This window comes from Nomascus leucogenys, chromosome 9 (genome assembly GCF_006542625.1).
Source record: "Nomascus leucogenys isolate Asia chromosome 9, Asia_NLE_v1, whole genome shotgun sequence".
NCBI classification, from domain to species: Eukaryota; Metazoa; Chordata; class Mammalia; order Primates; family Hylobatidae; genus Nomascus; species Nomascus leucogenys.
In genome coordinates, this window is record NC_044389.1 from 66,421,926 (window position 1) to 66,448,470 (window position 26,545).

Genomic DNA, 26,545 nt, shown 5'->3' on the forward strand with positions numbered 1-26,545 from the left:
CCAGCACTTTGGGAGGCCAAGGCAGGCAGATCACGAGGTCAGGAGATTGAGACCATCCTGGCTAACACGGTGAAACCCTGTCTCTATTAAAAATACAAAAAATTAGCCGAGCATGGTGGGGGGTGCCTGTAGTCCCAGCTGCTTGGGAGGCTGAGGCAGGAGATTGGCGTGAACCCAAGAGGTGGAGCTTGCAGTGAGCTGAGATCATGCCACTGCACTCCAGCCTGGGCGACAGAGCAAGACTCCGTCTCAAAAAAAAAAAAAAAAAAAAATCAACTTTTTGCCATTTATGGTGAATCTTTTGCCATTTTGCTTGCTTTTTGATTTTATGGTTTTTGTCAGGGAGAACAGAAGTCTTTGTTTTTACACAATCTAGAGCTATCCTTGGGGAGAATTTTTTTTTTGTGTGTGTGTGTGAGTTCTTTGTCTAATGGTATGCAGGGAAGAAATCCAAACAAGAGGATTATGGAAGACCAAAAACTCCTCTTTATAATTAACAAAGATCATGGGGTAGAGGCCATTTCATGCAGACACAGTGATTTCACCTCTTTTCCCACTGCAATTGTTTGTCCCTTACTTCTGAAGATGGCTGATGTCACCCATTAAACTTATTTACTTGTTTGGCATATTTAACTTCTACACAGTTAAAGTTGCCCCTTTGGTCAATTCTTCTGTCCTATGGCATTTTCTCATGTCCTGATGCTTTCTTTTAAGGTATTATCCAAAGAGATGAGTCACCCATGGAAAAAGGGCTCTCTGGTCTACGAGGAAGGGACTTTGAGCTGTCTGACGTGTTTTATTTCTCCAAGAAGGGATTGGAAGCCATTGTGGAAGATGAAGTGACCCAGAGGTTTTCCTCAGAGGAGCTAGTGTCATGGAATCTCCTCACAAGAACCAATGTAAATTTCCAGTACATCAGTCTGCGGCTCACTATGGTGTGGGTGCTGGGCGTCATAGTGCGCTATTGTGTCCTACTGCCTCTGAGGTAAGTCATATGCCTGGTAATTTGATGATACGCTTGACTCAGCTTTCTTTTTGAATCATGTACATAATGGCCACGTAAGTGTTCTGTGGTGCTTATTCCACCCATTCCCACGTAGGAAACGCCACCAAACATGACCTCTGCAGGAATGTATGAAGTATCCATTTTCCTTTCACAATTTTTCCCCAAATGAAGTTGTATATTCAGAATCCAATGTATATCTTAGAATCTGGATCCACTTTGCTATTAGAGTCTGAGCTAACTTGAGGATGGAGAGAAAAGGGAAGTGAAGAAGAAGACGAAGAGGAAGAGGAAGAGGAAGAAGAAGAGAGATCATTAACAGTTTCATATTCACTAGAGCATCAACCAAACTGTAAGAGCTGACCAGAACCCACTGCCTTTCTTTGCCAGTCCATAGCACTTCATAATTGCATAAGGGAGAAAAAATTCTTGAGTGTGGTTACACGTGGGAGAGAGCCATTTCGAAGTGTGTTTGTTCCATCCAATTCATTGTGATCACGGGCTGCTCTTATTAAAGGGTCCCCACCTGGGTCCCCTTCTGCTTCTGAGCTTGAGTGCCACCTGGTGAGGAGGCAGTGTCAAGCCTAGTTTATGGAAAGCACGATGTGGAACATGAGTAGAAGGCACTGTGTGGTGGGATGAAGCTGTAAGTGGCTGAGATCTGATTAGCATGGTGGTAGCAGTAGTAGGCACGTATACCAGCCACAACATTATTGTTGATCATCTTGCTTCATTTCCCTGGGCATGGCCTTGGCATCCTCTCAGCAGAGCTTTCCAGGCAGTGGCTACCTGCCAACTAAACTTGGCACATGAATTGAAATATTTTTACCACCCCCAGGGTGGCCTATGCTTGCCTCATTCAGATTTATTACCAGGGAAGGTATTGCTTAACTACAGGGAAATGCAGATTTCTAAGAAATTATTTCTGGAGTTGTTTTTTTTTTTTTTTTGCCCATATTGCTAGTTCAGACATTGGGGCATAGTATGTCTTTTGGGAATCGTTTCAGCTGTGATAATGAAGCGAAATTCAAGGTTTCACATACACTTTGGCTTGAACCTTAAACTAGTGCCCCCAAAGCAGGGTTCGTGTACTCTGGGAGTGTACAAGACTATCCATTGGCATGCAGGAAGGAAATATTAGAGCTCTTATTTACTAAAAGCTTCTGTTCTGGCTGGGTGCAGTGGCTCATGCCTGTAATCCCAACACTTTGGGAGGCCGAGGAGGGCGGATCACGAGATCAAGAGATCGAGACCATCCTGGCCAACATGGTGAAACCTCGTCTCTACTAAAAATACAAAAGTTAACTGGGCGTGGTGGAGCACACCTAGCCTCAGCTACTTGGGAGGCTGAGGCGGGAGAATTGCTTGAACCTGGGAGGCAGAGGTTGCAGTGAGCTGTGATCACGCCACTGCACTCTAGCCTGGCAAAAGAGCGAGACTCCGTATCAAAAAAAAAAAGAAAGAAAAAAGCTTCTGTTCGCTTTCTAACTAGAGCTTCCATTTATTCTGTTTTCATTCTTAAAAAGAAAAAGGCCAGGGGCATGGTGGCTCACACCTGTAATACTAGCACTTTGGGAGGCTGAGGTGGGCAGATCACTTGAGGCCAGGAGTTCGACTGGCCTGGGCAACATGCGAAACCCCATCTCTACCAAAAACACAAAAATTAGCCAGGTGTGGTGATGCGCACCTGTAGTCCCAGCTACTTGGGAGGCTGAGGCAGAGAATTGCTTGAACCCAGGAGGCAGAGGTTGCAGTGAACCAGGATCACGCCACTACACTCCAGCCTGGGTGACAGAGCGAGACTCTTGTCTCAAAAAAAAAAAAAAAGAAAAAAGAAAATGAAGCTTGGCCAGGCATAGTGACTCTTGCCTGTAATCCCAGCCCTTTGGGAGGCCAAGGTGGGTAGATCAGTTGAGGTCAGGAGTTCTATATCAGCCTGGCCAACATGGTTAAACTCCATCTGTACTAAAAATACAAAAATTAGCCAGGTGTGGTGGCGCATGCCTGTAGTCCCAGCTACTTGGGAGGCTGAAGCAGGAGAAATCACTTGAACCCAGGAGGCGGAGGTTGCAGTGAGACACTGTATTCCAGCCTGGGTGACAGAGTGAGGTGAGGCTCCATTTCAAAAAAAAACAAACAACAAAAAAACACATGAAGCTTTAGTCAAGTTTAATATACGAATTGGTTCGTATCCAAGGTAACCTGAAGGAAGAATGAGGAATTCTACAGCACAGTGCTTGAGATGCCCTTGTTTGTTGTTGGTTAGCTTTCACCATGCTGTGGGGGCCCAGAAAATGCTGTTATGATTCCCTTATCTACTAAACAAATGCTCACAAAATAGATAAATGACTTAAAATATTTTTGCAAAGAAACTATGATTTAAGATAATAAAGCAATGTAAACATTTATTACTTCTCGGCCTTTGGGCTAAGATCAAGTGCAGTGATATAAGTATCCAAGAACAAAAAGAAAATGCAGAGTTCAGACTCCTACTCTTAGTAGATACTCTTCACTGTGGAAGAATTGCTTTGTAAATGATTTTTAAAAGAGGCACCTACTACAAAATGAGCTTTTCAAAAACCAGATTGTATTAAGATACATTGTGGTGATGGTTGCACAACTCTGTGAATATGCCAAAAACTATTGAATTGCATACTTTATTTTATTTATTTATTTTTATGATGAGATAGAGTCTCACTCCATCACTCAGGCGCAATCTTGGGTCACTGCAACCTCTGCCCGCTGAGTTCAAGTGATTCTTATGCCTCAGCCTCTCGAGTAGCTGGAATTAGAGGCATGTGCCTCCATGCCTGGCTAATTTTTGTATTTTTAATAGAGATGGAGTTTTGCCATGTTGGCCAGGCTGGTCACAAACTCCTGACCTGAAGTGATCCGCCTGCCTTGGCTTCCCAAAGTGCTGGGATTACAGGCGTGAGCCAGTGCCTGAACTGAATTGCACATTTTAATGGGTTGAATTGTATAGCATGTGAATTGTATGTCAATAAAGCTCTTAAAAAACAGACTGTGGCTGAAAACTTACGTCATCTATGAGAACTCTAACACTGGCTCACTTAAGCTGGGATACATAATGTTCTGGCCTGTTAATCTAGCAAATAAAAAGTTTCAGTAGTTTTGAACCCAATTGTTAAACATGTTAAAATGAAACTCCTTCTGATTTAATGGACAGGAACAAGTGATTCTCATTGGGGCAAGATGGCAAAACATTATTTTAAAAGTTTTGCATAACTGATGATGAGATTAAACAATAATTTAGTTATTGCATCAGTAACTGACAAGAAAAAAGAACCTGACCTTCAAATTGCTATGTCAAATCTTTAACAAGATTTAACACCTTATTTATCAAGGTATTTATAGGAAAGCATATTCAAAAAGCTTTCTTCTTGCTCAAAATTATAATAGAATTAATTATGTTTATTAGCTATAGTAATATATCATGTTAAGTTATAATTATACAATTGATAATTATAATTATAAAATTAATAATATATATTAATGTATTACTATATTATCGTATTTTGAGTGAGGACAAATTGCAACATTAATATAATTTCAAGATACTATATTTTTAAATAAAAATATTTATAATTTTTTTTACATTCTTTATGTTTCCAGATGCTTTATAATGTACATTATATCAGTACAGCATATGCACATTATTCTTAAACATATTGGGGTGCATGTTCAGATGTGTTATTGATGGAGTGTTTCTCCAACTGGGTTAAGACTGCTGCCTTTTACGCTGTTTCCTTTTTTTTTTTGAGACAGTCTCACTTTGTTGCCCAGGCTGAAGTGCAGTGGCACAATCTTGGCTCACTGCAACCAACCCCTGCCTCCTGGGTTCAAGCGATTCTCGTTACAGGGATGTGTCACCATGCCTTCCTAATTTTTGTATTTTTAATAGAGACAGGGTTTCACCATTTGGCTAGGCTGGTCTCGAACTCCTCACCTCAAGTGATCCACTCGCCTGGGCCTCCCAAACTGCTGGGATTATAGCCGTGAGACACTGCTTATTTCTCTTGTTTTAAATAATGCTAAACTGCTATGTTAAATAATAATCTCCTGAAAGACAGAATAACATAATGCTTATGAAAATGAATTCTGAGGCCAGACTCCCTGGGTTCAAATCCTGGCTCTGCTGCTTATTTTCTGTGTAACTTTGGGTAAGTTATTTAGCCTTTCTATGCTCCAATTTTTTCATCTGTAGAATGGGGATAATGATAATATTATTGCCTCATAGAGTTTTGGGGATGATTAAATGTGTTAAATATAAAAGGTACTTAGAATATTGCCTGGCATATAGTGTTAGCTGTTGCTTCATCATCATCTAATGTAAAACCTGGGATTGGTTAAGACAAACGATTTTGTGCTCCAAATATCTGATCAGAAAGTAAAGATAGCTACATGTCAGCAGTAAATGAGCTTCACCCTGGAGAGGGTTACTGTTCCTGACCCTTGACCTTAGGCAGCCACTGTAGCTTCCCCAGACACACAAGGTCCTTCTGATACTGCAGTGGTGGTCCCCTTCAGTCTGCTTACTGAATACCTCATGCATTCAGCAACACGTGTGTGCTCTTCTGGGAACAGAAAGACATAGATAGGCCTCTGGTTTGATTTGAGAGAGTAATGAGATAATCTAAAGTTTCTGCTTTCTCCATTTGACAAAGTAAGATGATTTAAAGAATCTTATTAGTAAAATATGATTAAACTATTGATTTTTCTTCTCTTTTAACTAAATCCTGTTTATTTTGAAAGATTTTAAGTCTTAACTTTCCTTTTTGAATAATTCTATTTACATTTCTAGAAATTACTACTTTCCTTTTGAAGTCATTGGAATGTATATTAAAAGCACTTTTCAAAAAGAAGGCAATGTCTATATGGAGGCTAGAGGTACTTTCAGTCACCTTGTTTGCTAACTTCTGAGTTATCTTGAACCATGCAAAAGGACAACAGTTAGATTTGCATTAAAAGATGTCTACATGGTGATATATTTTGGTGTTCTTATTATGAAAGCACCTTTAAATATATTCCCTTCACTAGCCCTGTTAACCCTTTGGTGATTATATAGATTTAACTTGATAGTTTTGTGAAAATTTCCAGGCCTTCTCTATGCATATACAGACTTGTTACACATGTGTTTGTTATTGTTTTGCAGATGGCATCATATTCTGTACTTTATTTTGAAACTTACTTTGCTTTTTGCCTCTTAAAATGTGTCGTGGAACATTCTTCCATGTTAGATCTATATAGATTTACCCAGTTATTTTAGTGGCTGCATCATATTTCATCATGTGGATACTCTACAACTTATTTACAGTTTTATTATTTATGAACTTTTTGGTTACTTCCATACTATGTGTCAAAATCTTATATGACCCTCTCTTTTCTTTTTCAGGGTTACCTTGGCTTTCATTGGGATCAGTTTGCTGGTTGTAGGAACTACACTGGTTGGGCAGCTGCCAGACAGCAGGTGAAATATTTCCTTCCATCCAGCCATACATAGGACTGTCTTTTTTCTTAGCTGTGTCCACAAAGAGAATATTTGTTTGATTCCTATGTATTGCATTATTATTATTATTATTATTATTATTACTGAGATGGAGTCTCGTACTGTCACCCGGGCTGGAGTGCAGTAGTGCGATCTTGGCTCACTGCCACCTCCGCCTCCTGGGTTCAAGAGATTCTCCTGCCTCAGCCTCCTGAGTAGCTGGGATTACAGTCACCCACCACCATGCCCAGCTAATTCTTTGTATTTTTAGTAGAGACAGGGTTTCACCATGTTGGCCAGGGGGGTCTTGAACTCCTGACCTTGTGATTTGCCTGCCTCAGCCTCCCAAATTGCTGGGATTACAGGTGTGAGCCACCGCACCAGGCCGCATTGCATTAAATTTATGTTCTCTACTCATTTATTAGAATCCTGCTCACTTCATCTTCATAGTCTTTGATTTTTTTAAATCATACTTCCATATTAATTGAAAGAAGTTGTTTTTTCAAAGGAGAATTGAAGAAAGAAAATGAACTGAGTTACCTAAGAGAGTCTTATATATTGGCAAGCTCATAAGACCAAGACCAAAGAAGCTTCACTTTATCTTGTTCAGGAATTTATCATAATAGCCTAGTGGTTTTGAGCTACTTTTCATTAGAGTTATGTCCAGTTTTTTTGGTAGACTTTTGTGATCTAATACTAAATGCGCCAATGAGACTATAAGAATTGAACTGTACTGGTTCACCAGAATAGAATGCGGTATGCTGTTGTGAAAAAGCACATTAAAACTTTTATTATATTGTTTCTTAAGAGTGCCCAGAATGGCACAATAAAATGTTTCTATTTCCTTCAGCCTCAAAAACTGGCTGAGTGAACTGGTCCATCTGACTTGCTGCCGGATCTGTGTGCGAGCCCTCTCTGGTACCATTCATTATCATAACAAGTGAGTATCTGCTGCCAATGTGCCTGTCTTTTTCTAGGTCAATTCAGCATGAGATTGACAAGGAAGCATTGGAAGTGGTTGGGAGGAAGTGGGTGGAGTCAGAGTGCTTCCAATGTGTTCATCTCTACTTCTCAGTGTGGCACAGGCATAATGCACAAAAACACTAAATAGCAGTGTTTGCAGAAAGAATATAATAATAAACATGTAGTTGTGCTCAATAATTGGGCATTTATGGTGTGCAGGCCAGACCCTATGTTTCTTGTAGGTCATCCCTATGAGATAGGCACTGTTAACCCATTTTATAGGGGAAGAAATATAAGCTTTGGGATTTGTTGTTTAGGGTCACAGTGAATAAACAATGGAATCAGGTTTTGAGCCATGTCTCTCTGATTTTAAAAACAATGAAGTTGACAGGTCTGTACTGTGGTGGAAATAGGACTAGACGTGGAGTCTGGAAATGTGGTCTCTATTCTTAGTCCTGCTACTTCTAAAATTCCATAATTGAGCCTTAAAACAGAATTCTGCTTTTCTCTCCCAGAATTGTAGAGAATGAAGGTAGCAAAGGAAAGTAATTAGCTAAGTGAAAGTGATTTTGATTGCATTTGAACTACCTTTCTATTATCTTAATTTTTTTTAGATTTAACATCATTTTAAAAGTTCTAGGCCAAGCCTCTCTTTTTTACTGATTTGGTCTTTCTTTCTCATTTGTAGAAGAGAAACATTTTGCCATTTGGCTTTACCGTGTGGTACCAACATAAAAGACCCTTTAAACATTTTAAATTATATGATGTTGCAATTGGACTATGAGTTTTAAAGTGAAGAGTAAAAGAAAACACTGGCAGAGGTGCAGTCAGAAGAAACACCTGTAGAAAAGGCACACTTATTACATAAAGAGGAGTTCCTAACTTCTTACAGAATTGCTTTTCGTTTTGAAGAAAATATGCTAAATAATTGTGTATTTGGTTCTCTTTCTTCTCTGTATAGGCCCAAACAAAACTACTTTGCTTTATTGGCGTCAAATACTGGTTTCACTCTAGGGTAGAGATCAACAAACTGAACTGGGAGCCTATAGACCAAATCTGGCCCACCAGCTGTTTTCTGTAAATAATGTTTTATTGGAACACAGCCGTGCTCATTCATAGCCGTGGCTGCTTTTGTGTCACAACAGTAGAGTCAAGTAATTGTGACAGGCATTGTCTGGCTTGCAAAACTTAAAGTATTTGCTGTCTGGCCCTTGATAAGAAAAGTTTGCCAATCTCTGCTCTAGGAGGATAGGAGGGAGGAAATTATGGTGAATTTTCTCTGTGGATTACCATGAAACCACTAGAAGTGATGTATATGAAGATCAAAATAATATGAAAATACTTTAGATTAAATAAGTGAAAGCTATGTATTATCAATGGAAAAATCATGGGCCCTCTACCATGCTCTCATCATACTACCTAGAGATCATCTTTTAAAGATGGGCCCGTGTACCTCCAAACTTAATTTTAAAAAATATACTTAAAAAAGACCAGGCACGGTGGCTCATGCCTGTGATCCTAGCACTTTGGGAGGCCGAGTGGGGCAGATCACTTGAGGTCAGGAGTTCGAGACCAGCCTGGCCAACATGGCGAAACCCTGTCTCTGCTAAAAATATAAAAATTAGCCGGGCCTGATGGCACGTACCTGTAATTCCAGCTACTTGGGAGGCTGAGGCAGGAGAATTGCTTGAACCCCCGGAGGCGGAGGTTGCAGTGAGCCAAGATGGCACCAATGCACTCCAGCCTGGGCAACAGAGTGAGACGTGAAAAAAAATTATATATATGTACACCCACACACTTAAAAAAATAAGATGAGTATTTACATGCTGTGGCTATTTTAGAAGACTTCGAATTTTCCATTGTTTGTAATTGCAGGCAGTACAGACCCCAGAAGGGAGGCATTTGTGTTGCCAACCATACTTCCCCAATTGATGTTTTAATCTTGACAACGGATGGATGTTATGCTATGGTAAGAGCAGCTCATTGATATTTCAAGTAGTTGCATGTTTTATGGATTGGTCAAACTTTTTATTTTGGCACAAATTAGCAAGTTGGTTTCACGTTAGAAATTTGACTGCGTTATACTATTGTAGCTATATAAGTTATGTAATATATTTACATGAGGAATATGTAGTGCAAGAAAAGGAAGGAAAAATAGCCATTATATTTAAGATGGTAAAAAATTAACTTACTGAAATGCAGACATTCTTGAGCTTAATAGGACCTTGTAAAGTTGATTCCATTTTCCTTGTAAAATCCCTGCCAGTGTTTAATAATATTTGCAATATTAAATTCTTTCTTTTTACAGTTGCACATATCCCCTAGCCAGCCAATTAGTTCTTTCTTCCTTCAGGGACTTATATGCAATTAAAAGAAATCTGGCTCTTTAATGAGGATCTAGCAAGAAAGGCAAATATTTATATCAAGTTGTCTTTCTCAGTCCTTGCCCATAGCCCCAAAAGAAAAGAAAATGAAACAAACCCAAGAACAAACTACAAAGCCCACAGTAAAACTGTACACCTCAAAATAGCCTTTCTTGGGGATGAATACAGGAATCATATTCTTTTTTTTTTTTTTTTCAAATCTGTGTTTTCTGTTGCCCTTGCAAATTTGTCAAGATTTCCTGCATCTCCTTTCTGTGTAAGGTAAATTCTGCAGGATAATTGAAGCTGCATGGTGGTTAAATATGCATTCAGTTGGTGTTTGGCATAGAATGTCTGGACAAGTGTCCTAGGGGATTGCCTTTTCATATTTTCATGGTGGTTGGTTGGGCTTCAGGGAGAGTAGATAGGTTTTATTTCACTTACCAGTTCCAGGGATTGATAGTCATGGTTTGGTGTGTTTTTCTGAGAAGGCATTTGAAGGGAGCCATTTTTGATTAAATGTCGCTGCAAGTAGGAAGGTGGAGAGTATTGGCACATGTGCAAGTATTTGACTCTGCATGGGTTACACAATCATTAAGGGGATTTTGAAGGCCTTTGCAAAAATTTCTCCTTATTGCCATGTGTTTAATCTGTCTAAAATACATGGTCAGATATATAACTCATGGATACTACATTTTAACACGTTATTAAATTTCTCTAAATAATGGAGCTCTTTCTGAATCTAAGAAAGCGTTAGCCACCTTTATGAAAAGACTTATGGGAATTGGTAGTTCTTAATCTTTTCTTAGGTTAGGAATTAGTTGATACTTATGTACCTTTTTAAAGAAAAAACCAACCATATCTGCATCATACAAACAACAATTTTATGTATAATTTCCAGATGTTTGTGGGTCTCCTTAAAGATCATCCAAGGACCCTCATGTTAACACCCTAGACCCCCCAGCACAGTTCTGAGTGTATGTAATAATCCTTGTATTTATGTGGACACTTTCATGCGTTATATTTGACCTTCCCTGTAATCCAATCAGGTTAGGTCTGAGATTTTATTACAGATGAGGAAGCAGAGGCTTAGGCAACCAATCTGCCTGTCTAAGTTGATTTTGTGCTGCTATAACAGAATACCACAGACTGTAACTTATAATGAACACAAATATATTCACTAACAGTTCTGGAGGCTGGGAAGTCCAATATCAAGGTGCCAGCATCTGGCTGAGTCTTCTTGCTGAGTCATCACATGGTATAAGGCAGAAGGGCCAAAAGCCCAAGAAAGCAAACCTACTCCCAGAGCCATTTTATAAGGGCATTAATCCATCCATGAGGAAAGCACCCTCATGGCCTCAGTATCTCCCGTTATGCCTCACCTCCCAAAACTGTTGCAAACCATAACACTCCTTGGTCATGGTTTTGTGTTTCAGAAATCATATTCCTCCTGTATTCTGGTCAACAGAGAGTAGAGTATAACCCATTTGTAACCAAGGACCTCAGAACTTTGTTGGCATTTGCTTTACTTTTGGATCATGTATAACTGCAATTACAATATATTAGCCAAAATTTAGAAAAGCATAGTAACTGTAAACTGTCCGGTGGGTTGAGTGTAGAAAACTAAAGCTGATTGAATTTAAATTGGAGGTGGCGTAAGGCAGATGTGTGATGATACCATGCCATTAGCCTCCAGACATCATAATTGGCCTCTTTTGACTAAACATAAACTCTGTATTGAAAGAACATCAAAGATCTCAGTGACTCTCCTTTTATTAAAAGAAATCTATTGTTTAATTGACAAATAAAAATTATATATATTTATAGTATACAACAGATGTTTCGATAGATGTATACATCATAGAATGGCTAAATCAAGATAATTAACATATCCATTACCTCACTCAGTGACTTTTCTAGTCTTGTTTTTCCTTCTAGACAAAGACCTCTACTTTTTTAAATTTAGAAATATTTTCAAGCTTACAGAAAAGTTGTAATAATAAGGAAATCACATTAGAACACCCTTATGTCCTTTATCCACATTTACCTATTGGTAACATTGTGCTTCATTTGCTTTGTCATTTGCTTTCTCAGGCACTGGGAAAAGCTCTCTTCTTCTGTCTCTCCCTATAAAAACGTGGGTAAAATGTTTGTATTTTTAATATGTTTATATTTAAAATTTCTTTTTTTTTGAGATAGCACCTCACTCTGTTGCCCAGGCTGGAGTGCAGTTGTGTGATCTCGGCTCACTGCAACCTCCGCCTCCCAGGTTCAAGTGATTCTCCTGCCTTAGCCTCCCTAGTAGCTGGGATTACAGGTGCCCACCACCATGCCCAGCTAATTTTTGTATTTTTAGTAGAGACGGGGTTTCGCCATGTTGGCCAGGCTGGTCTCAAACTCCTGACCTCAGGTGATCCACCCACCTTGGTCTCCCACTGAGCCAGGCCTTTTTTTTTTTTTTTTGAAACATAGTCCTCCTGTGTCGTCCAGGCTGGAGTGCAGTGGTGTGATCTCGGCTCACTGCAACCTCCGCCTCCCAGGTTCAAGTGATTCTCCTGCCTCAGCCTCCCAAGTAGCTGGGATTACAGGTGCCTATCACCACAGCCAGCTAATTTTTGTAGTTTATGGTAGGGATGGGGTTTCACCATGTTGGCCAGGCTGGCCTTGAACTCCTGACCTCAAGTAATCCTCCCACCTCAGCCTCCCAAAGTACTGGGGATACAGGTGTGAACCACCACGTCTGGCCTATATTTACTATTTATTTCTAATATTTACATTGGAAATCTGAATACATCCAACTCTTAAGGTTCTTTCTTGCTTTCCTTCAATTCATATTTCTATCTCCCGTTTTCATAGTGAAAATCCTGTTTCCCAACAATATCAATATGTTTACTCATTTTCTCAGTTCTATGATACATCTAAAATTATTTCAGAATTGCTTCACTACTACAAAAAAAAAGGTAGTAAAAAGAGTTCAGGATGTTTTGCAGTTCTTACAATGCCATCCAAGATGGAGGGTATGTGGTCAGATACTGTCTTTGTAAGTTTTTTTGGATGTTTCCCCCTTCCTTTAATGCTGTTCTTTTATTCATTTAAAATACAATTGGGTTCATTGGCTTCATGGCTTCAGTTTGCTTTAGTTTGTCATTCCCTCCTTACTGATTTAATTTTTTTTGAATATGTAGGGTATCAATATGCTTCCAAATGTCAAAACTAAACAGAAAAGGTATACTCATTGAAGTGCCACTACCTTCCATATTCATTCCATCCCATTCCTTCCTACTCTTGTAGGTTCATTGACTTTGGTTATCCTTTCTGTATTTCTTTTTGTAGAGATAAACACATGTATGGGTATTATTTCCCTTTTTAGTCTTATACAAAAGGTAGCATACTATATTTGTTCTTTTGTCTTTTTCATTTAACAATATCTCCTGGAAATTACTCTTTATCAGTCATAGAGATCAACCTTGCTCTGTTCCCAGCTGCATAGTGCTCCATTATTTGTATGTGCCATTATCTATTTATCTAATTTCTTCTATTTGGACATTTAGGTAGTTTCTAATATTTTGCCATAACAAGTAATGCTGTAGTTAATAGCCTTGTGCATATATATTTTCATTTTGTTGGAAGTATATCTTCAGGGTAAATTTCTAGGAGAGGAATTATTAAAATGAAAGATGAGTGTGCATGCAATTTTGTAGATGTTGCCAAATTTCTTTCCATTTGTGTCGTAATCTGCTCCCTTCCACCAAGCAATGTATGAAAGTTATCCATAGACTTATGTCAGAGTGTATTGTCAAGCTTTTAAATCTTTGTCAGTGTTTTGATGGGTTTGAAAAGGTATTTCAGTGTAGTTTTAATTTGCATTTCGCTAATCTTGACCAAGTTGAAAAACCTCTACTTTTTGAAGTTAGAGGATTGCTAGCACAGCAACATAACTTAAAATTCAAAGGTGCTACTAAAGAATACCTTTTTTCTTACATTTGGCCTTTCAGGCTATTTGATCAGACTAAGAACTTCAGTCAGTAGAAGGCCAATCTTATTTTTGAGTGGAGAATAGAAATTTGTTGGTACTTAAAAAACTTTCTTTGGACAACTGTGCCTTTTACATTTTTTCGTTTTCTTATGGTACTTCTAGGTTGGCCAGGTTCATGGCGGCTTGATGGGAATTATTCAGAGAGCTATGGTCAAGGCTTGTCCTCATGTCTGGTTTGAACGCTCAGAAATGAAGGATCGACACCTGGTTACTAAGAGGTAAGCAGTGGAATTACTCAGCATTCACTGGAGTAGCACAAAAGCTGATCAATCTTGGCCTTGCTACCAAAGAGGACCGAGCAGCACTGAGTCTCCAAACTAAAACAGGGCCGGGCGCGGTGGCTCACGCTTGTAATCCCAGCACTTTGGGAGGCCAAGGCGGGCGGATCACGAGGTCAGGAGATTGAGACAACGGTGAAACCCCGTCTCTACTAAAAATACAAAAAAAATTAGCCGGGTGTGGTGGCGGGCGCCTGTAGTCCCAGCTACTCGGAGAGGCTGAGGCAGGAGAATGGCGTGAACCCGGGAGGCGGAGCTTGCAGTGAGCCGAGATTGCGCCACTGCACTCCAGCCTGGGCGACAGAGCGAGACTCTATCTCAAAAAAAAAAAAAAACTAAAACACAGCTCTGTTTGCTGTTGGATTTTTCTGGCAAATCACCTGTCTTAACCAGATTTTTTAAAAATGTGATTCTGTAGTCATGGTGGGATATATGATGGGATTAGAAGGCCAATGTATTTATATTGCTGTGACTTAGATATAGTCCAGTCACTGAATTTTCAAAGATAAAAATTACCACCTTTAAATTAGATATGATCTCACTTGAGTATGAACAATTAAAAAAATAAATTAGATATGTATACTTTACCTCAATAAAAAATATATAAAAAAGAAAAAAAAACCACTTTGAAGGTTAAATATTTGATAACTACTTGCTAAATATATGATTGATTAAGTGTTTGCTGAATGATTGTTATCACTTAAATCCAGCTAGAAGCTGGGCATGGTGGCTGACATCTGTAATCCTAGCACTTTGGGAGGCCAAGGTAGGAGAATGGCTTGAACCCAGGAGTTCAAGACCAGCCTGGGCAATATAGTGAAACCTCATCTCTACAAAAAATAAATAAAATTAGCCAAATGTGGTGGCATATGCCTATGGTCCCAGCTACTTGGGAGGAAGGATCGCTTGAGACCACGAGGTTGAGGCTGCAGTGAGCTGAGATTACACTATTGCCCTCCAGCCTGGGCAACAGGGGGAGACCTTGTCTTAAAAAAAAAAAAAAAAAAAAAAAAAAAAGAAGATCCAGCTAGAGGCAGAGGAATGGGAGAAGGAACCTCTGGGGTTTAGGGTAGAGATGAACTACCAGAAACCTTTATTAGGAAACAGCTTTTGGCCTGAGGCCTTTAACTGAAGGCACGTTGGTTATCGCTTCTATAAACACAAAGGTAGTCCATTACTCTTAAGAATATAATGAAAAGTACTTGCTGAATCTGCTTCAAGTTAGAAAAACGATTCCCTATCTTGAGATCATTTGGCAGTGGGACACTCTGGCAGCTGCAGTCTGGCTACCTCAGCGCTTACCAGCTCTGGAGAGGAGTTGGGAATATAGGGTTGGTTGCAGGGAGGACAGGACCTAAGCCTGGAAGAATGTCAGTCTTTCTCAGCTTCATGGTGTGCAAATGGAAAGTTCAACCTGAATCATTTAAGGATTGTCTTGTACTTAATGGCCATAATGCAGGTAGGTCCAGCAACCCAATATTCTCATTTTTCAGATGAGGAAACCTAAGTACATGGAGAAGAGCACAAAGCTCATGACACAGAGGCTCCAGAGTCCATGTCAAATGACTGTCTAATATTCTTTTTTAAGAATAGGCGAAGACACTGAAAATCACTTACTTTAGTCCAGGCACATTGGCTCATGCCTGTAATCCCAGCACTTGGGGAGGTTGAGGCGGGTAGATTGCTTTAGCTCAGGAGTTTGAGACCAGCCTGGGCAACATGGTGAAATGCCATCACTACAAAAAATACAAAAACTTAGCAGGGCGTGGTGGTGCATATCTGTGGTTCCAGCTACTTGGGAGGCTGAGGAGGGAGGATTGCTTGAGCTCAGGGTGTGGAGGCTGCAGTGAGCTGAGATCATGCCACTGCACTCCAGTCTGGATGAAAGAGTGAGACCCCATCTCAAAAAAAAAAAAAAAATGACTTACTTTGAAATTAGAGAAATTATAGTGGTGCAGATCTTCTTATACTTTTTTGGAAAGGAAACAACTCAAATGTATTTCTTTTACCGGTATCTCAATTATTTTCTCCTTGTTGCTTCACAATTGTGTCAGTAAAGTGCAAAGAATATCAAAAAGGACATCCATCTCTCTCTTTATAAAGGCAGAATTTTGATCCTTTTTTTTTTCCGTAGACTAAAAGAACATATTGCTGATAAGAAGAAATTACCCATACTAATTTTTCCTGAAGGTAAGAATGGGCCTGCCTACCGAGCTATAGTTGATAACAACAAACCATCAAAAGTGTGTGAGGAATAGAACTGCCATGGAATTGGCAACCTTAGCCCAGATCTCTGCCTTTAGAGGAATGAGATGGCATTCTCTGAGTTATTAATTCCTTGCTTTCTTTTGAGACTTGATGGAAGTCATGTTACCTTTTTAATTCAAAAGTCATTTCTGGGTAGTGAACTGAGAGCAGAATTGTCCATGACTTTAAGGGTTACATGTATTGAAATTTCACCTGTTGAGGAGTTGTTCCCATAGGCCCATAGAGTGTTCAGTAGAAAAGTAAAAGCTTGTTGTTAAACCTGCTTAGTTAGAACTATCGGATTACTACCTTGGCAGGGGTTCGTTTGTGATATGGTAGTACGATGCCTGTAATTTTGATATTTTAAATTATTTTATATCAAAACAATTTCTTTAAAAATTTATTTTTAAAATGACTGCCTTTAAAAATATTCACGCTCCTACCCTCACCCCCTTGCAGGAACTTGCATCAACAATACTTCAGTCATGATGTTTAAAAAGGGGAGCTTTGAAATTGGAGGAACCATACATCCAGTTGCAATTAAGGTAAAACAGATACCATAAGAATAATAATTATTATAAAGATATTTGATTGGTAATTTTATTTTGGTAGCATTTCAAACTTAAAATTTGCAAGAATGAGGAACACCAGTTTTCGGATGCACCAGTCCTCCGCACTTTGCCTCCCCTGCTTTCTCATGCACTCGCTCTCTATCCGTAGATAGATGTGTACTGGGTGACTCTGTGCCAGGCGTTGTATTTGCTTGTAGTGTTAAGTGAAACAGATTCTCTGTTCCTGCTTTTATCAGCCTTCTATTTAAGTGTGGAGACAGATATTTAATAGTCATGTAAATAACTCTTGTTGGTGTGCTCTTTGGTTCTATTTAGAAAAGCAGTCAGCTCTAGTCAGACGTGTTAGCTGGCCCAGTTTACTTTCTTTTTTCTTTTTTTTTGATAAATTCTATCAAGTGAAATAACTTCTCTTTTCCTTAGAGCCTGATAAAACTGTTTGGCCTACCACCTTTAAAACATTGGGCATGTATGAGAAACCACCCTTAGTTCATAACTGAGATGTATTTTCTTTTCTTTTTTCTCAGTATAACCCTCAGTTTGGTGATGCATTTTGGAACAGTAGTAAATACAACATGGTGAGCTACCTGCTTCGAATGATGACCAGCTGGGCCATCGTCTGTGACGTGTGGTACATGCCCCCCATGACCAGAGAGGTATTCCTTAGCTAATACTTTATCTAATCAGGTAGCGGCAAGGAGACCTTCACCTGAAAATCTGGGTGTCTCCCTTCTCCATGTCATGCTTTTCTGCTTTCTCAGCAAATGAGTCATTTTTTTATTAATGTATTTAGCTCACTTTAAATCAGACCATTTTATATTTAGAGATTATTTTCCATGATGGTTTTATAATTGCTGTTGGTTTATTGAACCTATAGATATTATCTTGGGTAAGACTAATAAAGAGCGTAATAAATATATGCACATGGTAAAAAAATGAAACAATACAGCACTGCATTTTCTTGATAGAACAAATGATATTTGCTATGATTGATTAAGAATAGAAAGCATTTGAGCTGAAATATGAATCTTATATTTTAAAACAAATACAAATGATTATGAGATGGTATTAAAAACTTGATAACTAAGAGATTCTTGCAATTTTTTTTTTTTAAACCAGGAAGGAGAAGATGCAGTCCAGTTTGCTAACAGAGTTAAGTCTGCTATTGCTATACAAGGAGGCCTGACTGAACTTCCCTGGTAAGAGATCTTTCAGAAGTACTATCACTTTTTTTTTTTTTTTTTTTGAGAGAATGCCTCACTCTTTTACCCAGGCTGGAGTGCAGTAGCATGATCATAGTTCACTGTAGCGTTGACCGCCTGGGCTCAAGGGATCCTCCCATCTCAGCCTCCTGAGTAGCTGGGACTACAAGTGTTTGCCACCATGCCCAGCTATTTTAAAATTGTTCGTAGAGATGGGGTGTCCCTGTGTTGCTCAGGCTGGTCTCAAACTCCCGGGCTTGAACTCCTGCCTAAGCCTCCCAAAGTGCTGGGATTACAGTCATGAGCTACTGTTCCTGGCCTTTTTTTTTTTTTAATTAAAAAAAATCACTGGTAATAATGTCATTTATTATTCTAGTCAGTTATAGGTTTAGCTGAAAGTAATAATGGTTTATATATAACAATGGCTTAAGTAAGATAGAAGTTTATTTCTCACTTAAACATAACCAGTCAAGGCTGGTAACGGCTGAATCTGTGTTGCTTTACTCTCATCAATTTGTGCTTCTCTTATGGTCTAAGATGGCTGTTCCAACTCTACTCAGTGTGTACAGCAAATGGCTATGAGGAAGGAATTTTAAAAAGGACACACCCATCTCTAAGAGCACAAACTGAGAGTTGTATATCCCACTTATACTTGTATCCATTGGCTATACTCAAGTCATGTGATAACACCTAGCTGCAAAGGAAGCTGGAGAATGTAGTCTTTGCTCTGGGTGGCCATATGCCTATCTCACATTTAGGGTTCTTTTTCTGATGAAGAAAGGGGGAATGGATTTGTGAGTGGGGTGGGCATTGGGAGGCAGGGGGCTACTTACAGGCTCATTCATATTTAACTCTAGCTATAACTATATTTTAAGAAAACTGAACAACTTGAAAAGGGAAATAAGTGAAATATTTTAGTTATGGATCACTATGGCTTTAGTTTTTGTTTGTTTGAGGAAGATTGAATGTAGGTGAATGTATTAGTCCTCTTGGGCTACCAGACAAAATACGGTAGTCCCCTCTGGATAATGGGGGATATGTTCCAAGTGCCCTAGTAAATTCCTAATACTATGGATAGTACAAATCCTATATAGACTATGTTTTTTTCTATATGTACATAGCTATGATAAAGCTTAATTTATAAATTAGTAATAGAGATTGACAACAATAATTAACAACAATAACAACTGATAAAATAGAACAATTATAATAGTACACTGACTAATAAAAGTTATGTGAATGTGGTCTGTCTCTTTCTCAAAATATCTTAATATTTTCAGACCATGGTTGACTGTGGGTAGCTGAAACTATGGAAAGCAAAACCTTGGATAAGGGGGGAGTTATTGTACCACAGATGGGTGGCCTAAACAACAGAAATTTATTTTCCCACCGTTCTAAAGGCTGGAAGTTTGAGATCAGGGTGCAGCATGGTCAGTTTTTGATAAGGGCTCTCCTCTTGTGTTGCAGATAGCTGCATTCTCCTGTGTGCTTACATGATCTCTTCTTTGTGCAGACATGAAGAGAGAGTGCAAGTTCTCTAGTGTTTCTTTTTCTAAGGGCACTAATCCCATCATGAGTGCCCCACCCTCATGAGCTCATCTAACCCTAATTACCTCCCAAAGGATCCATCTCCAGATAGCACCACATTGGTAGTTAGGGCTTTAACATATGAATTTTTGGGGGGACAAAAACATTCAGTCTATATCAGTGAAGGTTAACTATACCTACATTATAATGGGGGATTGAATTATTATTATTATTTTTTGAGATGGAGTCCTCTCTGTCACCCAGGCTGGAGTGCAGTGCTGCAGTCTGGGTCACTGCAACTTCTGCCTCCTGGGTTCAAGCAATTCTCCTGCCTCAGCCTCCTGAGTAGCTGGGACTACAGGCATGCACCACCATGCCCGGCGAATTTTTTTTGTATTTTTAGTAGAGATGGAGTTTCACTATGCTGGCCAGGCTGCCCTCCAACTCCTGACCTCAGGTGATCTGCCTCAGCCTCCCAGAGTGCTAGGATTACAGGCGTGAGCCACCGAGCCTGGCCGGGAGATTGGATTCTTATTTACATACAGGATGTTAAATTAGCAGGCTGTCATGAAACAGTCTATACTTCAAGCCCTATACAGTTAATAAAGTCCCTGCTGTCTTTTTTGGTGTTTCACAAACACTTTGCATGAACAGTTTATTTGAGGCAATTGTAGCAATGTTTCTAGGAGCAGGATTTGGCCAACTGAGTTAGGCTGTCAGCCAGGAAACCAAGGACCCTCCTGAACCAGCAGAGGATGGTTTAAGGTGTCTGCCTCTCGAAGAAGGGCTGGCTAGATACTATACAGTAAGCATTCACTTCACATCATTGATGGGTTCTTGTAGGCCTTAAGCAAAATGACTTTATAGTAGGTTCTTGAATAAACAACATCATTTTGTTCAATGTTGTTTCTTTATAATGTTGATGAGAAAAAATATTGAGTTTTGTTTTACATCATTTTGTTTAAAGTTGCAGTTTCTAAGAACCTATCAACAATGTTCAGGGAGGACTTACTGTACTCCGTTATGCAAGGGTGGGGAATATCACTAAACTATTTATCCATTCACGTAGCGTGAATACAACTAATTGCGTCCAGGTAAACCAGTTTCTGATATCCATTATGCAAATTAACAAACCACTAATTTCTACAGTGAAAACTCATTTCTAAAATTTGTTATGCAACGTCCTGGTGCAGTGGCTCATGCCTGTAATCCCAGCACTTTGGGAGGCTGAGGTGGGTAGATCACCTGAGTTTAAGAGTTCAAGACCAGCCTGGGCAACATGGAGAAACCCTGTCTCTACAAAAAGAATACAAAAATTAGCTGGGCGCCGTGGCACGTACCTGTAGTCCCAGCTACTCGGGAGGCTGAGGCCGGAGAATCCTTGAACCCAGGAGGTCAAGGCTGCAGTGAGCTGAGATCGTGCCACTGCACTGCAGCCTGGGTGACAGAGCGAGACTCTGTCTCAAATAAATAAATAAACAAATAAATAAAATTTGTTATGCTAATTAACAAAGCTTGAGGAATTGATGGGCAATAAAGATAAAGATAGCTGAAGCCATTAGTGGCATATCTGAAAGGCGGCCTTCTGATTAAATGCTAGCTGACCACCCTGGAGTATGAGTTCTTGACTAACAAGGTGTATGACTTGAGTTCCATACACCTTGGAGTATGAAACTGACTAGTCCTAAGGTATAGGTTAAGACTAAACATTTGTATTACACTGTCTACATTGGAATATGTTAAACTAAATGACAGAATCATAGCATCACAAAACTATATAAAATGACCTTGGTCCACAAATGTCCTATAACCCGCGGTCATATGTGCAACTGGGTTCCTTTTCCTTATTTAAAACTCTTTACTCGGCCGGGCGCAGTGGCTCCCGCCTGTAATCCCAGCACTTTGGGAGGCTGAGGCGGGCAGATCACGAGGTCAGGAGATTGAGACCATCCTGGCTAACATGGTGAAACCCTGTCTCTACTAAAAATACAAAAAATTAGCCGGGCGTGGTGGTGGGCGCCTGTAGTCCCAGCTACTTGGGAGACTGAGGCAGGAGAGTTGCTTGAACCCAGGAGGCGGAGCTTGCAGTGAGCCGAGATCGCGCCACCGCACTCCAGCCTGGATGACAGAGCAAGACTCCGTCTCAAAAAAAAAAAAAAAACAGAAAAAACAAAAAAACTCTTTACTCACTCTTTATCTTACCTGACACTCAGCCCTCCTGCTCCTACCCTGAAGTCAGTGTCTGTAGTCTCAGACACAGAGGAAGGGAAGAAAGCCTTGAGAGACAAGAACAACCTAGGGGAGTCAGCCAAGTACTGACTCTCCATCAGAGTGGCTGAACTAAATCCGTCAAAAATGATCCTCGGAATAGTCCAGTTTCCTTTTTTCAGGCCGTATGCAATTGTATAATAAAATTACTTTTAATTACCTAGCCTCTTAAAAAAAAGAAAGTGGCCTCATTGCCTTTCTAGATATGTTTGTCATGTACCTATTGGTTATGAATTAACATATCTAGATTGTTTTTTCACAGATTGAGTGAAAATATAATTTTATGATCTTAAACTGGCTCTTACATATGGCTGCTCCCTTTCTTAAGAACTAAGACCTGCTGCCATTGCAAATGGGAATTGGATAAAATTTTGAAGTCTCTGGGGGTGGCAAGTCACAGTTTAAGTGCTTAGAGCAGCATGAGGTTTACTGGGTGCTTGGGAAGGAGAATTGTACAAAATGATGTCAGATTGCTCAAGACTTAAATTTTTGCCTGTTTTGGGCTTGGATCTCGTGAAAGGAGAAAGGCCTTTCTTATTTCTTTAGTTTTCTTAGTTCTCACTATTCAGAATTCAGGTAAATGCTGTTAATAGAAGAAGCTCATTGGATAAAAGAGGCTTATGTGGATGGACAATTCTGTGGACCTAACAACAGTTTATAATCTTGTTTCATGAAAACCTCCCACAACTGACCCCCTGGATGATTTGTGGATCACAGTCTGTTTTTAAGTTGAGGACTTATTGCTGTGTCTTAGATTTGACTCTAGAAGCCAGAACATTGCATTTGTCTCAAGCCGGTGTCTCTATGGAGGTCAAGTTCTGTCCACATGGCATTGAGTTCACTGGCTAACCTATGATCATTCATCATCATCAGAAAGCATTTGGTAAACATGTCTGCTTAATTGGGTTAAAATTAAACAGTCAGAGTATAAAGTAAGCAAGTTCTTAACCCATGCTCTCCTAGCAGTTAAAATCTAAAACTTTAGATTAGGAGCCAGATAGTGACCTATGATAGTCCAAACTACTCCCAGCAACTCCAGTTTGTTGTTTCTTTATGTGTAGTCCAAAGAAGGAAAAGCATGCAGAGTTCTTATACCCAGGCAGGCACCCTGCAGAGAGTTCAAAGATTTACAGGCTCTGAATGAAGAAATGCTGCTTACACAGGCGCTTCTGGTTGAATGCAACTTATGATTTTGGTGTTTTATTCTGAGTCTGTTTTGGAATATAAAAGATTATAAATGCTGGAAATATAGTGCTTTGAATGAAAATACAACTTGTTAGACCGGGCACGGTGGCTCACGCCTGTAATCCCAGCACTTTGGGAGGCCGAGGCAGGCAGATCACCTGAGATCGGGAGTTCGAGACCAGCCCGGCAAACATGGAAAAACCCTGTCTCTACTAAAAATACAAAATTAGCCGGGCGTGGTGGTGCATGCCTGTAATCCCAGCTACTCGGGATGCTGAGACAGGAGAATCACTTAAACTCAGGAGGTGGAGGTTGCGGTGAGCCAAGATTGCCATTGCACTCCAGCCTGGACAACAAGAGCAAAACTCTGTCTCAAAAAAAAAAAATACAACTTGTTAAACATAGATAGGGTTATATTTGAACAATGATTTATCTTTTTTGAATAGTCATTTATCTTTAAGAAATTTACCCACACATATACAGTACCCTTACCGTTTCTTCTGTGTATATTTTAAATTTTCCTGTGGTTTTCTAGTAAGACATAGGTAGATGAAAAACCAGTATTTTGTTTTCCTTAAGGAACCATATAGAGAAATAATCCTAGTTTTAATAATCCTTGTTTCAATCCAATTTTTGTTTGTTTGTTTGTTTTTGAGACCAAGTTTCACTCTTGTTGCCCAGGCTGGAGTGCAATGGCGTGATCTTGGCTCACTGCAACCTCCGCCTCCCAGGTTCAAGTGATTCTCCTGCCTCAGCCTCCCAAGTAGCTGGGATTATAGGCATGCACCACCATGCCCAGCTAATTTTGTATTTTTAGTAGAGACAGGGTTTCACCATGTTGGCCCGGCTGGTCTCGAACTCCTGATCTCAGGTGATCCACCCGCCTCGGCCTCCCAAAGTGCTGAGATTACAGATGTGAGCCACTGTGCCTGGCCAATCCAAATATTTAATACACCACCCCTTAACTTCTAAAGAAACTGAGTTGGGGATATTGTTACTTATTTTAACCAAACATCAGAGAGATTGTTCCTTCCTCAAAGTAATGTATATTTGGCAAGTGGTAGGGCAGAGACTGAAACCTGGGTCTTCCTGTTTCCAAATCCAGTGTTCTTTCCCTTGTTTCATCCCAGCTGCCTAAGCATCACGGTATCATGCAGCATGTAATTATTAAGTTAACTCTTTTAAATCACCGCTGTAAAGTATCTTTTATGTATTTGTCTTTCTGTTCGCAGGGATGGAGGACTAAAGAGAGCAAAGGTGAAGGACATCTTTAAGGAAGAGCAGCAGAAAAATTATAGCAAGATGATTGTGGGCAATGGATCTCTCAGCTAAGAGGATAGATGACAGCTTTTAGATCTAGAACTAGCCCTTAGAAATGGAATGGCTTTATTTTTTGTTTTGTTTTATTGTTTTGTTTTTATTATTGTTAATCTTTTCTACAGAATGATTGTCTCTACCTCTTTATGCCAGAGGCAGAACCTACAGGTGCCCTTTTTGGCTTTTGTTGTTGTTGTAACATTAGCCCCATGGATTGTAAGGTGGTTTACTGAGTTAAAACAGATTCTGCTTTTGTAAAATGATGGTGTCACTGTGGACTGAATGAAATATTTGTATAGAAAAAAGTGCTTGTAAAGTGTGTTTGGAACTCATTGATGGGGTAATTCTCCAAAAATGCCCAAACTCTTTTTCTGTAATTAGTCTTGCCACTTTCTTCAGTCACTTAAATGGTGGGATTACACATCAGCGCAAGATGACCATTATGGTTATGGTCTACTGCAAGGTTGAAAGGAAAAATGGAGGATTGTATTTAGGAAAAGGGACAACTTTGTGGCCACCTGCTCTGAAAGTCAAAAGGAAATGTAAATTAATGTTTTTAGTGTGTTGGAAGAGAAATACTATTCAGTAAGCTTTGCCAGAGAAAAGTGAGTCAAAGTTAATATGTGTGTGCATTTATATGTAGGCAGCTCGTAGACCACATTTTAGCCAACGACTGGTAACAAAGAGCTTAGTTTTCCTTGTTTGAATGCTGTAGATCTATACCTAGTACCCCTCCCATCTACTGATTTGTTTGTTTTTGTAACCAAACACATTTTCAGATAGAAGGAGCCTTAAAAAAAGAAATCACATTGAGTAACTTCAGTATGAATGAATGAGAATGTGTGGAGTTACCCCTCACCCTCCATCCCTTTGTGGTTTATTCCCAAAGTTTCCCAGTCTCTTAAACAGAAAAATGACTGATATAATTACCTTTTGGAAACTGAGCCTTAATTTTTTTTAGAGGGGGAAGAAAGTTTTCCCCAACTCACACAGCGTAAGCAATGTTTGACGGCAATATAATGCCGTTGTAAACTACTGAGAGTATTGTATCTGTTCTGGTAACCATGTACAGAATGTGAAACTGTCTTATGAATGTAAATAAATTCTATATTTCTAAATGTGTGTTGCATTATTCCCCCTTCTCTTCCCCTTTTTTCTGGTTTTGAGTAAGTTAAATTCTTTCTTGTTACAAACAAGGGTTGTTTGTTTTTCATTTCAGTGACATAGTTAGATTTTATTGGACTGGAACAAATGGGAAACAAGAACATGAGCCACTGATTCTCCCCCTCCCCTCCCCCCGCTTAAATCTTTTTTTCAGTCTAGTTATTTGGACTCTGGCCCTGTGAACTCCACCTTGAGCAATGTCGCAGACTACAGTTATTTTGCAGGTGAATTAAGGCAATTATATCTAACTCTCTAGGTAAGCCTGGCATAGCACTATCAGTACATACTCTTCTTATCTATCTAGCTAGTTGGATTTCATCCCAAAAGAAAACTTGCAAATAGGTTACTCTCATGGCCATCCACCTCTCTGTTCTCACTCTCCCCACTTTCCCTTTTTTGTTTGGTGAAATTTTGCCCCACAAACTCTATTAGGAGTGATCTTGACTGAAAATTAGCAAATCCAAATATGTATGTTGGGTGACTTTTTGTCTTAATTTTTTTCCTCAGAAAAAGGAGTGCAATTTTTTTTTAAAAAAATTCTATGTTAATTATGCCTTGAATTAACAAATATATTTCATTAGCCCAGTTCTCAGACAAGTGTATCTTTCCAAGAGCACTGTAAAAATAATAATGCTATCGTGTATTCACTAGATAACCTAATAATGTCTCAATCTGAACTTTTGTCTTGTAGGTCTGATTTACACAACTAGGTTTCGGGTTGCTTGAGGAATTGCCATGTTGTTGAAACCATGTTTTTGGAAAGCTGATATTGCTCAGATTTAGCGTATGCTCCTTAGAACTCCTTTTATGTTTGCTTTCCCTAATATTATTCCGTACCCACTTTAGAAATACTGTGTCCAGAGTTTAGTTTTCCTGAGTCTTCCCTAATTGTAAGGCAATATGAAGGGAAGGCAGGA

At 39.4% G+C, this 26,545-nt stretch overlaps 1 protein-coding gene across 2 annotated transcripts in view; it reads left to right on the forward strand.

Moving 5' to 3' along the window:
* The window catches only part of GPAT3 (glycerol-3-phosphate acyltransferase 3), a 70,201-nt gene extending 44,619 nt beyond the window's left edge, over window positions 1-25,582 (forward strand). Inside the window, exons 4-13 of one of the 2 annotated variants that reach the window (XM_003265842.2) lie at window positions 715-985; window positions 6,417-6,491; window positions 7,360-7,449; window positions 9,348-9,441; window positions 13,974-14,089; window positions 16,284-16,339; window positions 16,856-16,941; window positions 17,493-17,621; window positions 18,085-18,164; window positions 24,380-25,582. In XM_003265842.2, the coding sequence (XP_003265890.1) occupies window positions 715-985; window positions 6,417-6,491; window positions 7,360-7,449; window positions 9,348-9,441; window positions 13,974-14,089; window positions 16,284-16,339; window positions 16,856-16,941; window positions 17,493-17,621; window positions 18,085-18,164; window positions 24,380-24,479 (1,097 nt within the window). In that variant the 3' untranslated portion in view covers window positions 24,480-25,582. The remainder of the gene's footprint in view (window positions 1-714; window positions 986-6,416; window positions 6,492-7,359; window positions 7,450-9,347; window positions 9,442-13,973; window positions 14,090-16,283; window positions 16,340-16,855; window positions 16,942-17,492; window positions 17,622-18,084; window positions 18,165-24,379) is intronic. The other variant, XM_030819085.1, reaches the window with a different exon arrangement.
* The last annotated feature ends 963 nt before the right edge of the window (window positions 25,583-26,545 follow it).